This window comes from Papio anubis, chromosome 4 (assembly GCF_008728515.1).
Source record: "Papio anubis isolate 15944 chromosome 4, Panubis1.0, whole genome shotgun sequence".
In the NCBI taxonomy this organism is placed as follows: domain Eukaryota; kingdom Metazoa; phylum Chordata; class Mammalia; order Primates; family Cercopithecidae; genus Papio; species Papio anubis.
In genome coordinates this window covers 89,233,084-89,251,684 of record NC_044979.1, presented here as the reverse complement: position 1 = coordinate 89,251,684, position 18,601 = coordinate 89,233,084, and the positions used below count along the sequence as shown (strand labels likewise).

The 18,601-nt window shown below is 41.8% G+C and overlaps 1 protein-coding gene and 1 long non-coding RNA gene across 2 annotated transcripts; one reads left to right on the top strand and one right to left on the bottom strand.

The window, feature by feature from the left end:
* Positions 1-4,698: 4,698 nt before the first annotated feature.
* On the bottom strand, positions 4,699-5,369 carry LOC103883000. Its single transcript, XR_645025.1, has 2 exons — positions 5,331-5,369; positions 4,699-5,119 (listed from the first exon to the last, which is right to left on the bottom strand). It is a non-coding gene; the product is annotated as an uncharacterized LOC103883000 (long non-coding RNA).
* A 5,491-nt stretch (positions 5,370-10,860) lies between these two features.
* Positions 10,861-13,067, top strand: TWIST1 (twist family bHLH transcription factor 1). Its single transcript, XM_021935964.2, has 2 exons — positions 10,861-11,871; positions 12,406-13,067. The coding sequence occupies exon 1, from the start codon at positions 11,224-11,226 to the stop codon at positions 11,827-11,829; it is 606 nt and encodes a 201-aa protein (XP_021791656.2). The 5' UTR covers positions 10,861-11,223; the 3' UTR covers positions 11,830-11,871; positions 12,406-13,067.
* Positions 13,068-18,601: the final 5,534 nt, after the last annotated feature.

The window sequence follows — 18,601 nt, the reverse complement described above, 5'->3', positions numbered from 1 at the left end:
AAGCATTCCAGTTAAACATGCCTTCCATTTAAGATTTTGTTGAGTACAGTGATTCTCTCAAAAGAATATCACCTCACTGGTATTATAGATTATAATATCAAATTAGATAGATATTATAATATCTGTCACCTCACTAGATTATAGCATTTTATTATCAAATTTCAGGAAGCACAATCTCAAATCACTTCTCAACAATTTCAATGTATCAGCTAAGAAAGGCAAGATTTATAAATGATGACTAAAATAATATATATAACTCTAGACACTCAAAAACCTATAGCAAGATTAAACCATACAATCAGAAAGAATTAGCCTTTGGTAAAAATTACTTAGAGTAAATCATTTTTGCCACCATATCATAAACCTGTATTAAGTGACATTACTTAAAAAAAACAGTTCTGGCCAGATACAGTCATTCACACTTGTAATCCCAGCATTTTGGCAGGCTGAGGCAAGCGAATTGCTTGAGAGTCCAGGAGTTCAAGACTAGCGTGGGCAACATGGCAAGACCCTGCCTCTACAAAAAAACAAAGAAACAAACAAAACCAAACAAAAAAAGCCAGTTCTATGAAACTTAGTGGATGTTCAATATGCATGTGTTGTCAAGGAGTCGAGGATACTGTCCTTGATGATATTCAGTGCTTATTTCTCCATGAACTTAAGTGAAAAAACTTTTTTCAGGTCACAATACCAGGAATAGCTGAGATTCTTCTGGACAGTGTATGTGTGTGTGGACACATATTTCCTTAGAGGCCCTATGAATCTTCACAGTTGTTTGTAAAACCTGTTCACATTATTTACTAGACTTTCATAGAGCTAGTTGTCTGACCCACCACTACAAAATACATGATATTGAATATACATTCTGAGGCTAATTCCGCTAAGTTTTATATTCTTCATATTCTTCTCTTTTGATTAATTTATCTCACTTGTCTTTAATGTGTGTTCTTGCTGATTTTTTAAAATTCATGTCATCTAAAGTCTGTTTCTGGAATTAAGTTTATATTTACAAATACATGAATACTTTTATAAGATAAGTTTCTTGTTTAAGAATGTGTTGTTTCCTTTTGTACTTACTCTTGTTGTCTTTTTTGTAACAATTGATTAGATCTAAATCTCTATGTTTACTTGTACCATTGCTCACCACGGTTCTTGGAAGTGAGATTCTCAATAAGTAAAAAATATACTTAACTTTGTTTTTATAAGGGGACAAAATGGTATTTTCATAGTCCTTTCACACTTCATGTAGTAACACGCAATCTTAGCTGTGTATATGAACTGCCTAGACAATGTTCTTTTGACATTTTTTCTTTATGGAGAAAATCTAAAAAGCCTGTTTTTATTCCCCTATAGATAAATTTTTTTCTCTGCATGCTTATAGGATGGCTTCTTTGTCTTTAATGGTCAACATTTTTCTGAGCATATTTATGGATATGAGTCTACTTTCATTAACTTTGCTCAGAATACAATATGCTATTCTACATTATAAACTCTGTTTTTTTTTCCCTACTCTGGAGAATTTTTTCTATTATGTCTTGCATTATTGCTTCTTCTCAATTTGTCTTAGTCTTTTCTTAGGAAAAGAAATTATCTCTCATTTCACAAATATTACCCTTCTTAAAATTATACTTTCTCCATTAATCCCTATGCCCTTTCCTTGTTTTGTTTTTTTTTTCTTCATAGCAGTATTCACCATCTTTTTAGTTTCAGTCCTCATCTCTTCCTCACACAGACTCACTCCCATAGTAATCTCCTCCAATTACATAGCTTCAAATGCTATCCATGCTGATTAATTCCAAATTCTATCACGGAGCTCCCAACCCAGAGCTCTCTTACAAACTTGAGACTCAATGTCCAACTGCCTGCCCAACAATTCTACTTGAATTTCTAGCTGACAATTCAAAGTTTATATATCTAAAACTGAACTCTCTGTCTCCCTTGAAATGTTCACAACCTTCTCCATCTCAGTGGTTGCCGACATACCCTTTATTTTGCATAGATCAAAACGCTTAGTGTCATCCTTCATTCCTCTCTCTCACACCTCATGCCTTACCTTTAACAAATCCTGTTGGCTACTTTCAAAATATATCTGCAATCTTATCATTTCTTTCCAACTCCAGTTCCACTGCTACCACTCAAGTTCAGGTCACAATCACATGTTACCTAGATTACTGCAATGGCCTCCTAACTTGTTTCTCTGTTCCCCCAAAGAAAAGCCCATACACGCCATAGACACTGACCAGTTTCCAGTACTATTCAGCACTATTCCTGCTGCACAGGAATGGTGTGGTCAAGTGAATACTCATGAGTTCTGAGACTGCTGATGGAGTGACATTGACGTATTATGACCAGAATGCACCACTCCTTAAATGTTTGTACCATCCTGAGAAATCAGAAGAGGACAAAATTGATGTTTTCTGCAGTCTAAGAACAAACTCCATTCCTATTCTAATTACTTCAGCCACTGATTGGGAACTTCCCTGGTACTTTCTCCCAGCTGTTTTATTACACAGATCTCTGGCTGTTGAAACTACACAGGTGAAAGGTTCTTCTCTTCCAGTTCAGGGTCAACTGGTGAATGTCCAGTCTGTTAGTCTTGGTGGGAGACGGCTCTCCTCTAATAATCACTTGGATGACGGAGATAGTGGGCTAAGAAAAACAGAGGAATTGATGATGGTTCTTAGCCTTTTAGGCTAAACAGATAAACAATTTACCAAAATTTACTGATTTGCAGGGGTGGAAGGAATAGGTTATGTGGAAGTGGCAGTAAGTTTGAGATGTCTGTGAGAATCCCACATTGTGGTATCAAGTAGACAGTTTAATATTATAGTCTTCACCTCAGCAAAGATGTGACCCAGTATAGAAGTTGAAGAAATCATATGTGTCCTGTTACTATTCCTTGACAGGCAGGGCATAGATAAATTATAAAACTTCCAATTGATGTCCCCAATGTGCATTTTGTGGCTTGGGTGGTAATAGATCGACATAGAAATAGTTGCTCTTCAAACAGAAATGACTCATCAATTAATTTCCTCATTTGCCCTTCAAAGTGCAACTTTTGCATTCAGAATTGAGGGCAAATGCTTCATTTCAGTCTACAAGGTCTTGCATAACTTAGTTCTCAGTTAGAACACTAATATCAAACATGCATCAAGTACCAGGCACCATCTTAAGGGGTTAGCACTTAGGAATTTAATCATCACAACAACCTAATGATGTACATTATTTTCTCCCTTTCACAGGAAGCATGGAGAGGTAAGTAACTTATCTAAGGTTAAACAGGTAGTGAGAAGTTGAGCCATATTTGAAACCAGGCTGACTGCCTCTAGAATCCAGGCTATAATCCACTACTCTACTCTCGACAGCCACTCTGCCTTGCCAGAAAGGAAGAGCTGCTCTGGATTCTGAAACCTCTTCTAGCTCCAGTATTCTATGATTTTTATTCAAGTGCATTTTGTAACCAGTTTCTCCAGTCCTCAATTGTGATGTGTTAAGAATGTGACAATAAATTAAAGTAGAATTATAATCTAATTTAATCTGAGGGGATTGTCTAGATTCCTTTTTGTTCTATTTTTATTCTGCTTTCATTCTATCAAATTATTCCAACAATATGAACCTCTGCTATACCTAGTAACCCATGGGAATGATACAAGAAAAAGCAGTTGTGATTGCTACTGTATTCACATGTAAAATTGAATAATCTTTCTGTCTTACCAAATTTTCTCTTAAAATTATTTCTCTTCCATTTAAAATATGTGTTAAATTTTCTACAAAAGTACCATAGAATATTTTAATGAATCTCTATTTAAAATCTGGGTGCCCAACTTTCATATAAGAATCAGCATAATGAAAATAACACTGAATTAATGTTACATAAATCTAGAAGTAGAGTTTCTTTCTACTTTTAATTTAATTAAGTACTTCTTTCTCACAATTAAATCAGATTGTAGTATATTTTGGAGGATGTCCCAGTTAAAACAAAATAAATTAAGTATACTTATTCCTCAGATAGCTCAAGTCTGCTCATGTTGTTCAGAATTAATATATTTGAGTTTTTTGTTTTTTTTTTTTTTTGAGATGGAGTCTCGTTCTGTTGCCCAGGCTGGAGTGCAGTGGTGCGATCTCGGCTCGCTGCAATCTCTGCCTCCTGGGTTCATACCATTCTCCTGCCTCAGCCTCCCAAGTAGCTGGGACTACAGGTGCCTGCCACCACACCCGGCTAATTTTTTGTATTTTTAGTAGAGTCGGGGTTTCACTGTGTTTGCCAGGATGGTCTCTATCTCCTGACATCGTGATCCACCCACCTTGGCCTCCCAAAGTGCTGGGATTATAGGCTTGAGCCACCATGCCCGGCCCTTTGCCTTTCTTTTAATTTATACAAAACTGTTACTTTTTTCCAGTCCAAAATTTGGCTGTAAAGTTAAAATTGCATTAAGGTTGCTTAAGACCGTTAGTGGATATTTTTGTTTTCCCGGTCTTCATTATATACACTTCATATTTCCTGGAAATATTCCTACTCTTGATGACAACTATATCTCTACAGCCCATTACAGTTAAAACAAAGAGCCTATGCAATACTTTTTGTTACTAGCTCACATCTGATAGTGAAATAGAAGAGTATGTCTTATTTGATAGACATATTTCAGGGTTTCAAGACTTTTAAATTGACAGAAATCAAGACAATGAGACAAGACCAGGCAGGTTCTTATTTCTTCATTTTCTCACTGTGCTCTATCTATCTAGAACTGGTCCCAAAAGACAGAACTAACAGTTTCAGCCACACTGTTCAGTCCCAGCCATGGACAAGAGCTTCTGCCCTGTGTCTCTCCATTCATCCTCCATTCATGCTTATCCTTAACTTTGGACCTCTTAAGCACAGCATCAGCAGGCAAGATTGATATAAGGAAATACAGAGAAATAAAAAAAACCTAGGACATATTAACAAATAAAAGGTGTGGAAGGCTTGAACAGGCCCGTGGTATCAGGCCAATTCCTACATTAGTAAAAATAGCGTAGAACCTTAGTACCACAACCTTCATTTTCTTCACAATTTTTCCTGCCTTTCAGCCTAGACTCCTCAACATGTTCCAGTGTCCTCTGGCTGCCTGAGCCTTCCTGTCTTGAGAAAAAACAACATACAATCAAATTTATTCAAAGATATTAGAGATCCAATGTGCTCCCTCATGTTGGGGACATTGTGATATAAAAGAGGAGCCTGGAGAGGACAATGCCAGTCCCAAATTACTGGTTACCAGTGATAGATTTAAAGCATGACTCTGGGAAACATAAGGTGGCTTTTGGAGGAAGTTCCTTTTACCCCATTCACTTACTCTTTCCTCTTTTCTTTTTCCTTCCTTCCTTCCTTCCTTCCTTCCTTCCTTCCTTCCTTCCTTCCTTCCTTCCTTTCGAACCTCTTAAAACGTTCGTTCATTCGTTGCTTTTTTTTTTTTTTTTTTCCCCAGAGTCATTTTTTTTTTCCAGAGTCTTTGGTCTACTCCTCACTCACTCCAGCAGGGTCTCAGAGAAAGTAATCCAGGATATATCTGCATGAAGACACAAATGCAAAAGCATTTAATCCCAAAGAAAGCAGGATTCCACAGCCTGCTCCTTGTGGCAATCCACCAGAACCATGAAAGTCTTCAGAAAAGTATCAAATCATTTAATTTACAAGTTGAAAGAAGGCAGTAGAAAAGAGGGAGGATCTCTAAAATCAGAGATTGTATCTAATAATTCTGAGGAAGTGCTGAGAGTCAGTACCTTGAGATATCACATTTTTTCCATGTATCTGCAAAATGCCTTTAGTTATTAATCTAAATATGCATTAAAATATAAGTGGAAAACTATAAAACATAATTTTCATATAGTTTTCAATGTAAAGACAGTCCAAATGCCTGAAGTAGAAATTCAAACTGTTAAAGGCATTTTGAAAAATCTTTTAGGAAAAAATAAATAAATAAACTGTTTTTCATTGCCAAACATGGCTTGAAAATTAAGTAAAATTCAAAGTCACCAAGAGTTTTGTACAAAATTATGTCAATGTAAAATTAACATTTTGCTTAACTACAACATTAGTTTAGTATATTTAATGTTCTAAAAAAGTAAAAATCATAAAATCTTCAAAACTTTGAATGCCAACTCATGTTTATTCTTTTTAATTAATAAAAATGTCATAAATAAAATAGACATCTCCAAATGATATTCATTAATTGTGTGTTATTTTTGCTGTTTTTTTTTTTTTAGCTTTCTTCTTCTATGAGTGTCTTTCTAAACAAAGTTATCTGGGAAATTGTGTCCTCTTGTGGTCACTGGCAAAAACAACATGTTTTCTGCAGAAAGAACCAAACCAAACAATAGCAGCAGGACATAAGGCTTCAGGAAAAGCCATTTGTGAAAAACGGAAATCCCTTCAAGTGAAGAAAGGTGAAAGTTATGAGTAATCAGAAAGATAAATTGAACTGAAAAAAACATAGAATGTAAATCATTCAATTTATATTTAAATTGCAGGTCATCGAATGATTAAAAAGAAGACGCATAATACTATGTAGAAAGACTGAGACAATGATAATAGTTCCTATGAATAACTATTTATTTCTTGCATTCTTTCATCAGTTATTCCAGCAATTCTTTGATATAAGTGAAGTGAGTGTGTTTTCCAACAAGGTTAATGTGCAGCTGAGACACCAACTCTCTAGCCTGCACACCCCCTGAAAAAAACGAGACACCAACTCTCCAGCCTGCACACCCCCTGAAAAAAACAAAACAAAACAAACAAAAAAACGCTCTTCAAGACTCCATACTTTTCCATATTCTGATCCTGTGCTTTCTACAGGTTAGACCTATGTGTCCTCATCCCATCCTTATGCTGAGTTCAGAATGTCAGCTATTTTAAAGATTAACATGTATTTGAAAATTTCATTTGTGGTACTGTTGGCACCCCAATTTATTGTGTTTTTTTACTTTTTGGTTTTATTTCTGGATTGAAAACTTCACATTTTATAACTTTAGTTTTTTTTTTTAACTTTTAAAGCTATTTAGATAGACAAATATTGAATCTGTTGAATTTATGAATTAAATCATCATTTAAAGAGAATGAGTTTTTATTTAGGGAAAGGTGTTCAAACATCATTAAGGCTACCAGGGTCATGAAAGAAGAAAAAGCTTTACACAGTTATTGTGCTGACGTGACTTTATATTCCCCTTTAATAAAATTCTCTCATTTAAACAGCAGTCCCTCTGGAGTGCTCAAAACAAGATGAAATCTAAGATATAAAACCTCATCTGATATTCACTCAATTGCAGCCTTTCTAATTTTCACTCCCTTTCGTGCGAATGCTCCTGTGCATTATTTATGCAATTCGGAGAAATTATTTCTCAGAAGTAGGAGCCAACAAACAGGTGATAGGCCATCTAAAGTCTGAGGAGAAAGAAGAGTAGGAACAGATTGAGGTACTCACCTTTTATGCAAGCTCAAACTCCAGAATTTACCAGCTTCCTAACCATTCTATAGTGTGTGTTTCTTTTCCTTATCTAAAAGTATTTATAATTGATTATTGCTAAGAGAATGTCACAGCATATTCAAACTGTCAGGATACTTAATACTTATTGTATATGGTCGGTGTGAGATTTCTAACTCTGTTACTTTTAACAGTATTTTTTATTTCAACTTTTAACACAGCACACATTCCTCAGGCAGGATTGCAAACATGCCAAGTTTGCAATTTGAAAACAAAGATCGTTTTGAATTATCCAAGTACAAAAGAAATTTTTTTTTTCATTTAATTTTTTTTTGGGGGGACTTTATTTTAGAAGGAGGCAAAATGACTGAACTCCAGTTAATCTAGCATTCCCAAAGAAGGTAGTCCCCACTGACATCCTTACAGTTAGGCTAACTTCAGCCTCAAAAGAAAATTTCTAAGATTGTTTTTACGACCCCAAGATTGGGATTTTAGAAAGAAGTAAGCTTTCAAATTTAAACGAAACATTGCAGAAGTTGCAATTATTGTTGCATATATAAGAGAATCCAGAATTATATCTGACTTATCAACAAGTAAAAAGGGAGCCATTCTTGCAAATGTGGAAAAGAAAATTGTTAGGTAAAATGTTAGATAAGAAAGAGCTGTATATGAGCAGATTGGACTGTCAGCAGGGCGTGCTGCAGTTTGTAAAGCAGGGAGTATCTAGCTCCAGCCATTTTTTGAGAGGTAACTCCGGGACTACCTTTTGCTACAAAAGTAACATTCAAGCCTTACTTAGGAACTCAAAAGTCGTCTCATCCTCCACTCTTCGGAACAGTTCAAGAGCAATTTCTTCTTAGAACTAGTCATCAATTGTGACTCTGGCTGAAAGGTTCCATGGTCAGGATGGTTCTGGTTAGGTGTTCATTTTGAATTCCCCTCTAAGTATTCTGGCATCAGAGCGTCGCCTGAGCCTTGGGGGATCCCTGTACTCAATGGCCAGGAGCGCTCCATCAGCTAGAAGTTTTAGTGCCGGGAAAAGGGCTGGGCTCACTTGTTTAAGAACCAGTCTTTGAGATTGATGACTTTGCAAGATGGGCTGGCTAATGACCCCTGGCTGCTGCGCTGTTGTGGACTCGGTTTCTCCTCCAGCTTGTCCGCTCCCCTCCCCTTCCCCAATTCCCCTTGGTCAGGTAAGATTTCCTTACACTTTACCCACACTTTCCTGTCTTGCTTATCCGTGGCCACAAAGGAAAGAGTCCAATCATTCGATCTCTTTATTTATTTTTGAGAAAAGAGAAAAAAAGAACAAAACAAAAATAAGATTTGATATTTATGTTTAAAAAAAAATAGCTGAAGTGGAAAAAGTTTCGAGCCTTCTGCAGCCACGTTCTAAATAAGAATTGCAGAATACTGTGCAATTCAGATTTACAAAAAGAACACTTGGTGGAGAGTGGGGCAGAATTTTTGCCGCATTCTCTAAGCGCTTCCAAGAGATAAAATCCTGTAAGCGGAACATGCAAACGCAAGGGTGCAGGGGTGACTGTTTTGAGAACTGCTAGAGTGCTACTGAAATTAAGTGGAGGTCAAGTCGAATCTGATTTTCAGAGAGACTATTTTACAATAAGGCAGCGGCTCACTGAACAGACCAGTTGACAAGCTGTAGTCACTGTTTCTGAGTATTTCTGTAAAAATGGTAAGGGACCAACTCTGTCATTTGTCCCTCTCATGAAAGCACAGTCTTGTTTACACCTCGCTGGAGAAATAACACCCGCCTTCACTTCTCCGAAAAAGCTGAACCCTTCTGTCGACCCAAGGAGCTCCACACCCTAAGGTTTCCAGGACTAAAGCTGTGCGAGTCTCAGCGGGGAACAGCCACGTGGCCTGCCTGGGCGTCGCCTGGGCTCCTGCCTCCAGCTTGAGATATCTGCAGCCGCGAACCTTGGTCCAGCTCAGAAAGGGGCGCTTTGCTGAATTAATTGTTCCCACTGGTGTGTCCGTACTGAGGAGCCCATGAGCGGACTTTATGTGCAGGGTGCACAAAACTCGTCGCCCCCCAAACGCTGCCCCCACCCCAACACTGTGTACTGACTCCAGCCTTTTACTTTGCCGTGTAAGGGATAGACATGAAACGGTTATTGTACCTCCATTCATTTCAAAAAGGGAACAAATATGGCATTGCAAAAGATGGGCTTCTTATCCAAGGTGGCTTGCTTTCTTGTTCACCAACTTTGTTGCTTCCAGTTTGCCAGGATCTACATTAACACCCTCTTTGTGGCTCGTTTTAACATACAGACAGAAATGCTTAAAATGTTAGTGTATCCAAGTAATTGGCATGCGTTTGGGGCCCACGAAGCCTAATTGTTCACTGGATCTGCTAGATAATGGGGGCTGGGAGGGGGTCTTAGAGCGGGCAGCCCCTTATGTCCAGGCGCTATCAAATTCCCACTTCACTCTTACAAGCTGGCCTTTCAGGGTCACAATGCGGGGCCTAATTTGGGGGTGGGGATGAAATGGCCACAGGGTCTCTCCCTTGGGTTGGCATTGCCAGCTGTCAGGGCCGCAGCAAAGGCGCTGCGCTGCCCCCCTCTGGCTCTGCTGCCTTCCCCACGGACTGGGTTTCCTTGCACCGGAGAGTGAACTTCTGCCTCTTTCGAGCACCTTCCGAGGCGTAGTCCTTTGGATGTTGGGGAGTGTTAGACTGGGTCGTTGTAGAGGGGAAAGGAGGGCCCAGAAGGGTGAGAGAGGAGGCCAAGACGCAAATCCTCAGCCCCCGCCGCGCGGCCACGTCTTCAGAAACGCCCAGGACCTCGGGGCTGGGCCGCGGCGGTTTGGCCCTTGGAACTCCAAGGGGTTCGTCTACCTCACCATTGAGTGGGCTCCGCGGTTGACAGTTTTCTTGGCATGCCCCGCCACCCCACACCACCCCCCACCCCCAGCCCCAGCAATCCCAAATCGGCCCCACGGACCTAGAGGGCTCTTGGGCGAGATGAGACATCACCCACTGTGTAGAAGCTGTTGCCACCGCTGCTGTCACAGCCACTCCGGATGCGGCTGCCACTGCGGCCAGGACAGTCTCCTCCGGCCCCTTCCTGGGCTGCGCTAGGGTTCGGGGGCGCTGCCCGCACGCTCCGGCGGGGAAGGAAATCGCCCCGCGCCTGCCAGGGGAAGGCGACGGGGAGGGAAGGGGGAGGACGGCAAGGAGGCGGGTGGAGGGGCCGGCCGCCCGGGCCAGGTCGTTTTTGAATGGTTTGGGAGGACGAATTGTTAGACCCCGAGGAAGGGAGGTGGGACGGGGGAGGGGGACTGGAAAGCGGAAACTTTCCTATAAAACTTCGAAAAGTCCCTCCTCCCCACGTCAGGCCAATGACACTGCTGCCCCCAAACTTTCCGCCTGCACGGAGGTATAAGAGCCTCCAAGTCTGCAGCTCTCGCCCAACTCCCAGACACCTCGCGGGCTCTGCAGCACCGGCACCGTTTCCAGGCGGCCAGGCGGGGTGTGCGTGCAGCCGTTGGGCGCTTTCTTTTTGGACCTCGGGGCCATCCACACCGTCCCCTCCCCCTCCCGCCTCTCTCCCCGCCTCCCCCGTGCGCCCTCCCCGCGGAGGTCCCTCCCGTTCGTCCTCCTGCTCCCTCCTCCGCGGGCCGCACCGCCCGGGCCGGCGCCGCGCGCTGGGGAAGCTGGCGGGCTGAGGCGCCCCGCTCTCCTCCTCTTCCCCGGCTGCCCCTCTGCCCCGGACCCGCGAGGCCACGCGTCGCCGCTCGAGAGATGATGCAGGACGTGTCCAGCTCGCCAGTCTCGCCGGCCGACGACAGCCTGAGCAACAGCGAAGAAGAGCCAGACCGGCAGCAGCCGCCGAGCGGCAAGCGCGGGGGACGAAAGCGGCGTAGCAGCCGGCGCAGCGCGGGTGGCGGCGCGGGGCCCGGTGGAGCCGCGGGCGGGGGCGTCGGAGGCGGCGACGAGCCGGGCAGTCCGGCCCAGGGCAAGCGCGGCAAGAAGTCTGCGGGCTGCGGCGGCGGCGGCAGCGCGGGCGGCGGCGGCAGCAGCAGCGGCGGCGGGAGCCCGCAGTCGTACGAGGAGCTGCAGACGCAGCGGGTCATGGCCAACGTGCGGGAGCGCCAGCGCACCCAGTCGCTGAACGAGGCGTTCGCCGCGCTGCGGAAGATCATCCCAACGCTGCCCTCGGACAAGCTGAGCAAGATTCAGACCCTCAAGCTGGCGGCCAGGTACATCGACTTCCTCTACCAGGTCCTCCAGAGCGACGAGCTGGACTCCAAGATGGCAAGCTGCAGCTATGTGGCTCACGAGCGGCTCAGCTACGCCTTCTCGGTCTGGAGGATGGAGGGGGCCTGGTCCATGTCCGCGTCCCACTAGCAGGCGGAGCCCCCCACCCCCTCAGCAGGGCCGGAGACCTAGGTAAGGACCGCGCCGCTGCACCCCTTCGCCTCTCAGGTGGCAGACGACTGGCCGACCAGGCCGCGGTTCCCAGTCCACCTCGATTTCCTCTCCTCTCCCACTCTCCTCTCAGCTTTCCCACCTCACTTGGCACCGTTGCCTCGCGCCCCCAGCGTCCCGGGTAGGCCGGTCGGACCCTGTTAGGGAGAGCAGTCTCCAGGGGGATGCGCCCTGGTGAGGGGTGTGTGTGCGCGTGAGTGTGCGTGACAGGAGGGGAGACAGAGACACCCAGGGGTCACGGGTAAGGACCGTTTTGCCAGCGCCACCCTTTCTTTCAGCTTTCAATTTTTGTTCTCCTTAAAACATATGTTTTAAAACAAATTCCACCTCCTCCTTCTTTCCACCCACCCACTTCCTCTTGCCCTTGGGCTGAAATCCTTCCAGGTTGTTCAGCTTAATTTCTCGGTGGTGGTGATAAGAACAGTGCTCACTAGTCTTAGAAAACAGCCACAGAGACCTAAACAATAACCGACTCCCCCCTCTGGGTTTTTGCAGATGTCATTGTTTCCAGAGAAGGAGAAAATGGACAGTCTAGAGACTCTGGAGCTGGATAACTAAAAATAAAAATATATGCCACAGATTTTCTTGGAAATTAGAAGAGCAAAATCCAAATTCAAAGAAACAGGGCGTGGGGCGCACTTTTAAAAGAGAAAGCGAGACAGGCCCGTGGACAGTGATTCCCAGACGGGCAGCGGCACCATCCTCACACCTCTGCATTCTGATAGAAGTCTGAACAGTTGTTTGTGTGTTGTTTTTTTTTTTTTTTTTGACGAAGAATGTTTTTATTTTTATTTTTTTCATGCATGCATTCTCAAGAGGTCGTGCCAATCAGCCACTGAAAGGAAAGGCATCATTATGGACTTTCTCTATTTTAAAATGGTAACTATCAGAGGAACTATAAGAACACCTTTAGAAATAATACTGGGATCAAACTGGCCTGCAAAACCATAGTCAGTTAATTCTTTTTTTCATCCTTCCTCTGAGGGGGAAAAAAAAACTTAAAATACAAAAAACAACATTCTATTTATTTATTGAGGACCCATGGTAAAATGCAAATAGATCCGGTGTCTAAATGCATTCATATTTTTATGATTGTTTTGTAAATATCTTTGTATATTTTTCTGCAATAAATAAATATGATAAAAAAATTTAAAGAACCTTAGAGTTTGGTCTATATTTTTAAAGCTAAAGATTAAGTTGGTGGTAAATACCTGCTTGTTTAATTCTAAAGGCACCCAGGAGGGAGGGGGCACTAATATAAACAAAACAGTGAAAAACTCAAAGCAGCTACTGACAGGCACAAGCATGTTATGTAAAAAGACAGCTTTATTATTATTCCAGCTTGGTATTCAGTGGGCTTAGTAGCATCTCTTCTTCATATCATCTCCAAACAGCAAAAACTAACAAATTTGCTATTCACCTCCCTTATATTTTGAGGTGGTAGTTGTAAAATCGTTAAATGCAAATAAGGAGTATGAAACCTGCACTATTCTTTTATTATGTACTTTTTGTCATGCTCTGCACTGTTTGTGAAGATTCCTAAATAACAAGTTTTCAGTGAAAAGATACATAGTGTTATGAAAATTTTCTGTACACACATAGAAATGACCAGAAATGCATAGAAAACAAAGTGCAAATCAGCAGAAAAGGGAAAATTCCATTTGTAATTTGCTTAACTGTTCTCTCATGAATGAATATGACATTTAGTGTCTTGTTTGCTAAAAAGAAAAGTTAATATATCCCTATATTGATGCTATTTGGGAAGCATCATTCTTTTTTATGTGTGAAGAATGTAAGACTGAACTTACAGTATCGTTGGTAACTGTTGGAACAATCACAGTTTTAAATACTACAGCTATGCAGTTTCTAGTCAATTCATTAGCAAATATATTTTATCCAAAATTACACAGAATTTTTCCCTGGTGAGATCATACATACCCACACATACACAATCTGAAGTTAAGTAAAACAATAATGGGCAAATGGGGGTTTTTGATTTTTTACTTCATTCTGATTATTTCTGGGCCAGGAAGATACTGGCTTTTATAATTAACATTATTAGAAATAGTGATTTTGTATCAGTTCTTAACTTTTACATCCAATTTACTGCATTCAAGTGTAATTGGGGAAGCTTTCAAACTGGAAAATTATTTTGGTGCCTAATTCAAACAGTGACTAATAAGTGTATGTATCCAAAGAGATCGTTGTTGCTTAGCTTAGGTTGAGGTTATTTTATTGCCTGAAGGTTTTCGTTTTCTTCTTCACACAGCACCATAGAATGCTGACATAAGAATATTATGAATTTATTGTTAATATTTCAGATAGTATTTTACGATAAGGAGTCTGCAGCATTTACTTGTATTAAAACATTACTGAAAGCTTGGAGAAGTATTATTTTTGGATTTTGATAGTCCTTTAGCAAATAACAGAAAGGGAAGGCGATTATGTGTTGGCGTATTTGTGGGGTGTTTGTGTGTGTGTGTGTGTGTGTGGTGTGTAAGGTAGGTTAGAATTGTAAGGAGGGTGCCCTAGAAGGATGAGGGAAAGCATTAGGTTGGTAATTCTCTTCTGTATGTATCGTCCAACCACTTCCATTTTCTAAATTATTCATGAGGAGTCTCCTTGTTCACTAGCTTGGTCTGACTATTTGATATTTCAGATTTCTTGAGGTACACCAGGATGGAGCTGGTCATCACTGCTGAGAAGGTAATTGTTATCTTAACTCTGGATATAAGAACTAATTGTGTCAAAGAAAGGTAGCTCTCCATTTGCCTTTCTTTTCTTTCTTTTAAAAATGTGTTTTGCTTTTTCTACTTCTTTCATAGGAGGAAACACTTTAGAGAAAAGCAAATACCATATTTATAGTAATATTAAATACTAAACTGAAGGTAATGTTTCCCCCCAGATTTTCAGAGAAATAAATGAATGAAAAAGGTGGTAAATAATTGTATTTTGAATGAGGCAACTGCACAATGAAAAATATTAAGTACTATAATGCAATTTCCAGCTTGCCGACTCTAATCCCTACCCCCATATACACAAGACATAAATCGTGAAATTCTTTTTTAGAATAGAAATGAAGCCACCTGTTTCTTTCCCTCCACCATTTTATCTTCTTTTGATTTTATTTCATTTTATTTTTGCTACCTACTCTTAAAGAACACATAGAATGAATTACCTCTGTTTCAGAAATAAGAAGCTAATGCTTTCCAATTAATGTGTTGGTTCACTCGGGATCTTTTTCCTTCAGCCAGAATGCATTTGCTAGGGGAAAGTATTGTACTACATTGTCTTGGTTAAACTGTAGACAATTGAATGTTTCCTTTACTATGCTATTGATTATTTTTATCTTGTTTATAAGTTGGTCAGATTGATAGCCTTTAGTCACAAGAAAGCAGTAATTTTTTACCCATATGCACATTTCCCCTTTTGTGCACATACATGCCAAGCACATGTCCAGATGATAATGATAATTCATGCACAGTTACAGGTACCCTCGCCAAAGTGGAACATATTATTAATAAAATAATGTCAAGAAGCAGAAACTTGCACAATGTGTGTAAATTTTTTCCCATACTCAACAACGGCACAAGCTGCTTGACCCTTCGGTCTTAAGGTTCATATTCATAATGGAGCTTTTTAAGGGACACTTGGCCTCTTGCGAAAAAGTAGAGCATTTTGCACATTCCATGGTTTGGCAAAGTCAGAACTGGTTATTTTCTCTAGACCAGTATCAAGTTCTTCTCAGGCATATGATTTCACTTGAAGTCCTGCCCAGGAATCCTTCAAAGTGAGCGTTTGTCCCACTCTCATGATGTCAGGCGGTTTTCCCTGCATCTGTAATTTGAAGAAAAACAAACAAACCTGCGGGGAACAAACGCCACGGAAACCCAAACAGAACTCCGTGGGGAGCGAGGGTCTCACCTGCGGCGGGCGTGGGAGAGGGGCAAGGGCATGGTATCCGCCTGCGTGGGTGGTGGACCCAGCCCGCGCGGTGGGGAGAATGACGATGTCCCTACCTCTGTCGGTTTGCGTGGAAGGCCCCCAGCCCTGCGTCTGGCCGCTGCTAGGAGGCGGCAGTGCCAAGTGTCAGCGGTAGCAAGGGGAGCAATAGCAACAGATTTAGGCAAAGGCCCAACCTGGAATTTCCAGAGACAGGCCCACATTAGGGGACAGACAGGGGTCGGGCGGGGATCCCCGGGGACCACTTTTGCAGAATTTTCCGCTTATATGTCATAATGAATGCGCCGCCCCCAGCACCAGTGAAAGTGGAAGGAAAGTGCACCGGCAAAGTGGAAGGAGAAATCGGTTTCTTCCTATTTTCTCAAAGCCGGCAATCCCACTATTTCTCAGAAACCTCCCAACTCTTTGAGAGCCCACGAATGTGCAAATAGGAAGATTATTAACTATCTTTATTTACTGGACAGCAAAGGATAGACCCAGTTTCAATTAAAAAAAAAAAACCGACATGGGATATATTTTTCCCTCGCTTTTGTCCCAAGGCCTCAGGACGTGAGCCCACTTAATGTTCTTAGCAAATCAAAGCACGTGTCCTTTGAAGAAGGTGTGTAATTGGAGTTTAAGGCATGTATGGAATTCCCAGATGTCTATAAAGTAAGAAGGAGCATGTGGCAGGTCACTAGAAGGTGGAGCAGGTTAAAATCACTGGCACAGACGTGCCCCCTTTAGATTCTCCTCCTTTGTAAGGACCAACGAGATAAGCCTTCTGAAAGGTTGAGATGGGATCATGATGAATATTCAGCTTCTGGAATCAGAGTCATAGTAACCATGGTAAAAAGCACATGGTCAGAAAACCTCAAAGAAAACACTCAATTACAGCCGGGATTTTGTGGGCACCCTGCAACGAGATGGTTTGGGGTTTGCTGCAGTGACAGTCTCCAACAGCCTCCTTTCTTGTTTACGTGGACTATTTTCTTTTCCTTCTATTTTTTTTTTTTCTCCCACCCGCTCTCAAGTTTGTCGATGTGTCCTCCTCCTTCGTGCGATTTAGATTGTAGTCAGAGGAACAAAATTCCAGATTAGGAAAAGAAAAAAAAACTCTGAAAGCATTCATTCCAGAAGGCAGCCTTCTTGGGGGTGGGGAGATTTCCAGCAAGTGAAATTAAGTTTCTGTAAAACATGAAGTTTGCACATCTACCAGAGAGGGAAATCTCATGAAATGACTACCACCAAAATCAGCTGCTCTTTTCTTTCACTTTATTGAGGAATATATAGGTGTATAAGGGACTTTCGAACCTAAATGTGAATTTGTATGGCGTATTCGGCAGTTTTCCTTTTGGTTTGGTCTGAAGACAGAATCAAAAGACAACTTTTTTTCTTGGGTTCAAAATGCTACCTTCATTTACCTGCACAGTCAGGCCTGAAGTGGGAGACTACGGATCAGGAGTCTCTCAAAGAACCTGGCCATGGCAAAGGTTGGCACTGGGAGGGAGTGATATTGTGGGAAGCTGGAACTGGGGGCCAGTGACATGGGGGTGGGAGGTGGGCAGACTGGAGCACAGCCCACCCCCACAGAGGCCACCACTGAGGCAGGCGGGATAGGGCAAGAGATGCCCCGGGTGGGGGGGGGGGTGATGCGATGCAAGTGTGACAAGTGAAAAGTTAAGCAGGTACCTGAAGGAAGTTTATCTTGCCCAGATGTTAGGGCTTTTATGAAACGTCATGTGAATAGAACAGATGTACAACTTGCAAATGGGGACACGCCTGTAAATACAAGGAAGGCAAATGCTTGGAGAGAAATCCAGGCATAAATCATCAACCTCCTTTTCTAGATATCTATTTTCTTCTTTAAACATTTGCTTTTAGGAAGGGAAGACACATCTTAAGTTGTTAAGTACATCTCCCAGAAGTTGCAATTCCATCTCCTGCCCAGATGCCCATCCCCTAGGTTCCTTTGGAGAGTTAGGGTGAGAGATGAATTTCACCACCCCCCTCCTGTTTTCCTTCTTCACATTCCCCATTTCCCACATTGCTCTTTGGACTTCTCAAAGACTTTTGATCCTGAAAAAAATATCGGATCTCGGTTTGGAAAAGCTGAAACTAATCAATTGCCTTTTTGAAGGGGTAGAGAGTGATAAGAAGAGCGAAGGAATGCCAGGCCTGACAGATTCTAAACCTCCAAGATGCTTGGATGGGCTGAAAGATGAGCGGGTGATCCCTTACTCATGGGGCCAGGACCCAGCACTCTGAAATCCCTGAGCCCATGGGGAAGGGCTTTTACCAAGATACGTGATCAGTTTGATTGAAAAGGATTTTTAAAAATGACTTGTAAACAGAGGAAGCGGTTTTTTTTTTTTTTTTTTTTTTTCATGCAAGAAGAAAGCTCAGCTTGTAAACAAAATTAAAACGAATTAGCAGTTTGCCAGATGTGGAAGAGAGTCCAATTCCTTTCTCCATGTTGAATAGGAATGTTCATAGAGGTTACTGTGAATCTAACATGTAGCTCAGGCCAGGGTCTTGGCATACAATAAGGTTTTAAATATTTGTTGCCCATATATTAAGACGATATATTCAATGAACTGTGCTGTGGCTTTTCTTTTAAATGCAACACTATCCCTAAATCTCTATTAAATTGACATTACATCTGGCTTATTATTATATAGCCACCCATATAGCTCTCTACTTTAAACAAAATTTAGAAGTCAGGGTATTTTCTTCCACAATATTAAAT

Coding starts and splice junctions, on each gene's coding strand:
- TWIST1 (XM_021935964.2), top strand. CDS start 11,224: ATGATGCAGGACGTGTCCAGCTCGCCAGTCTCGCCGGCCGACGACAGC.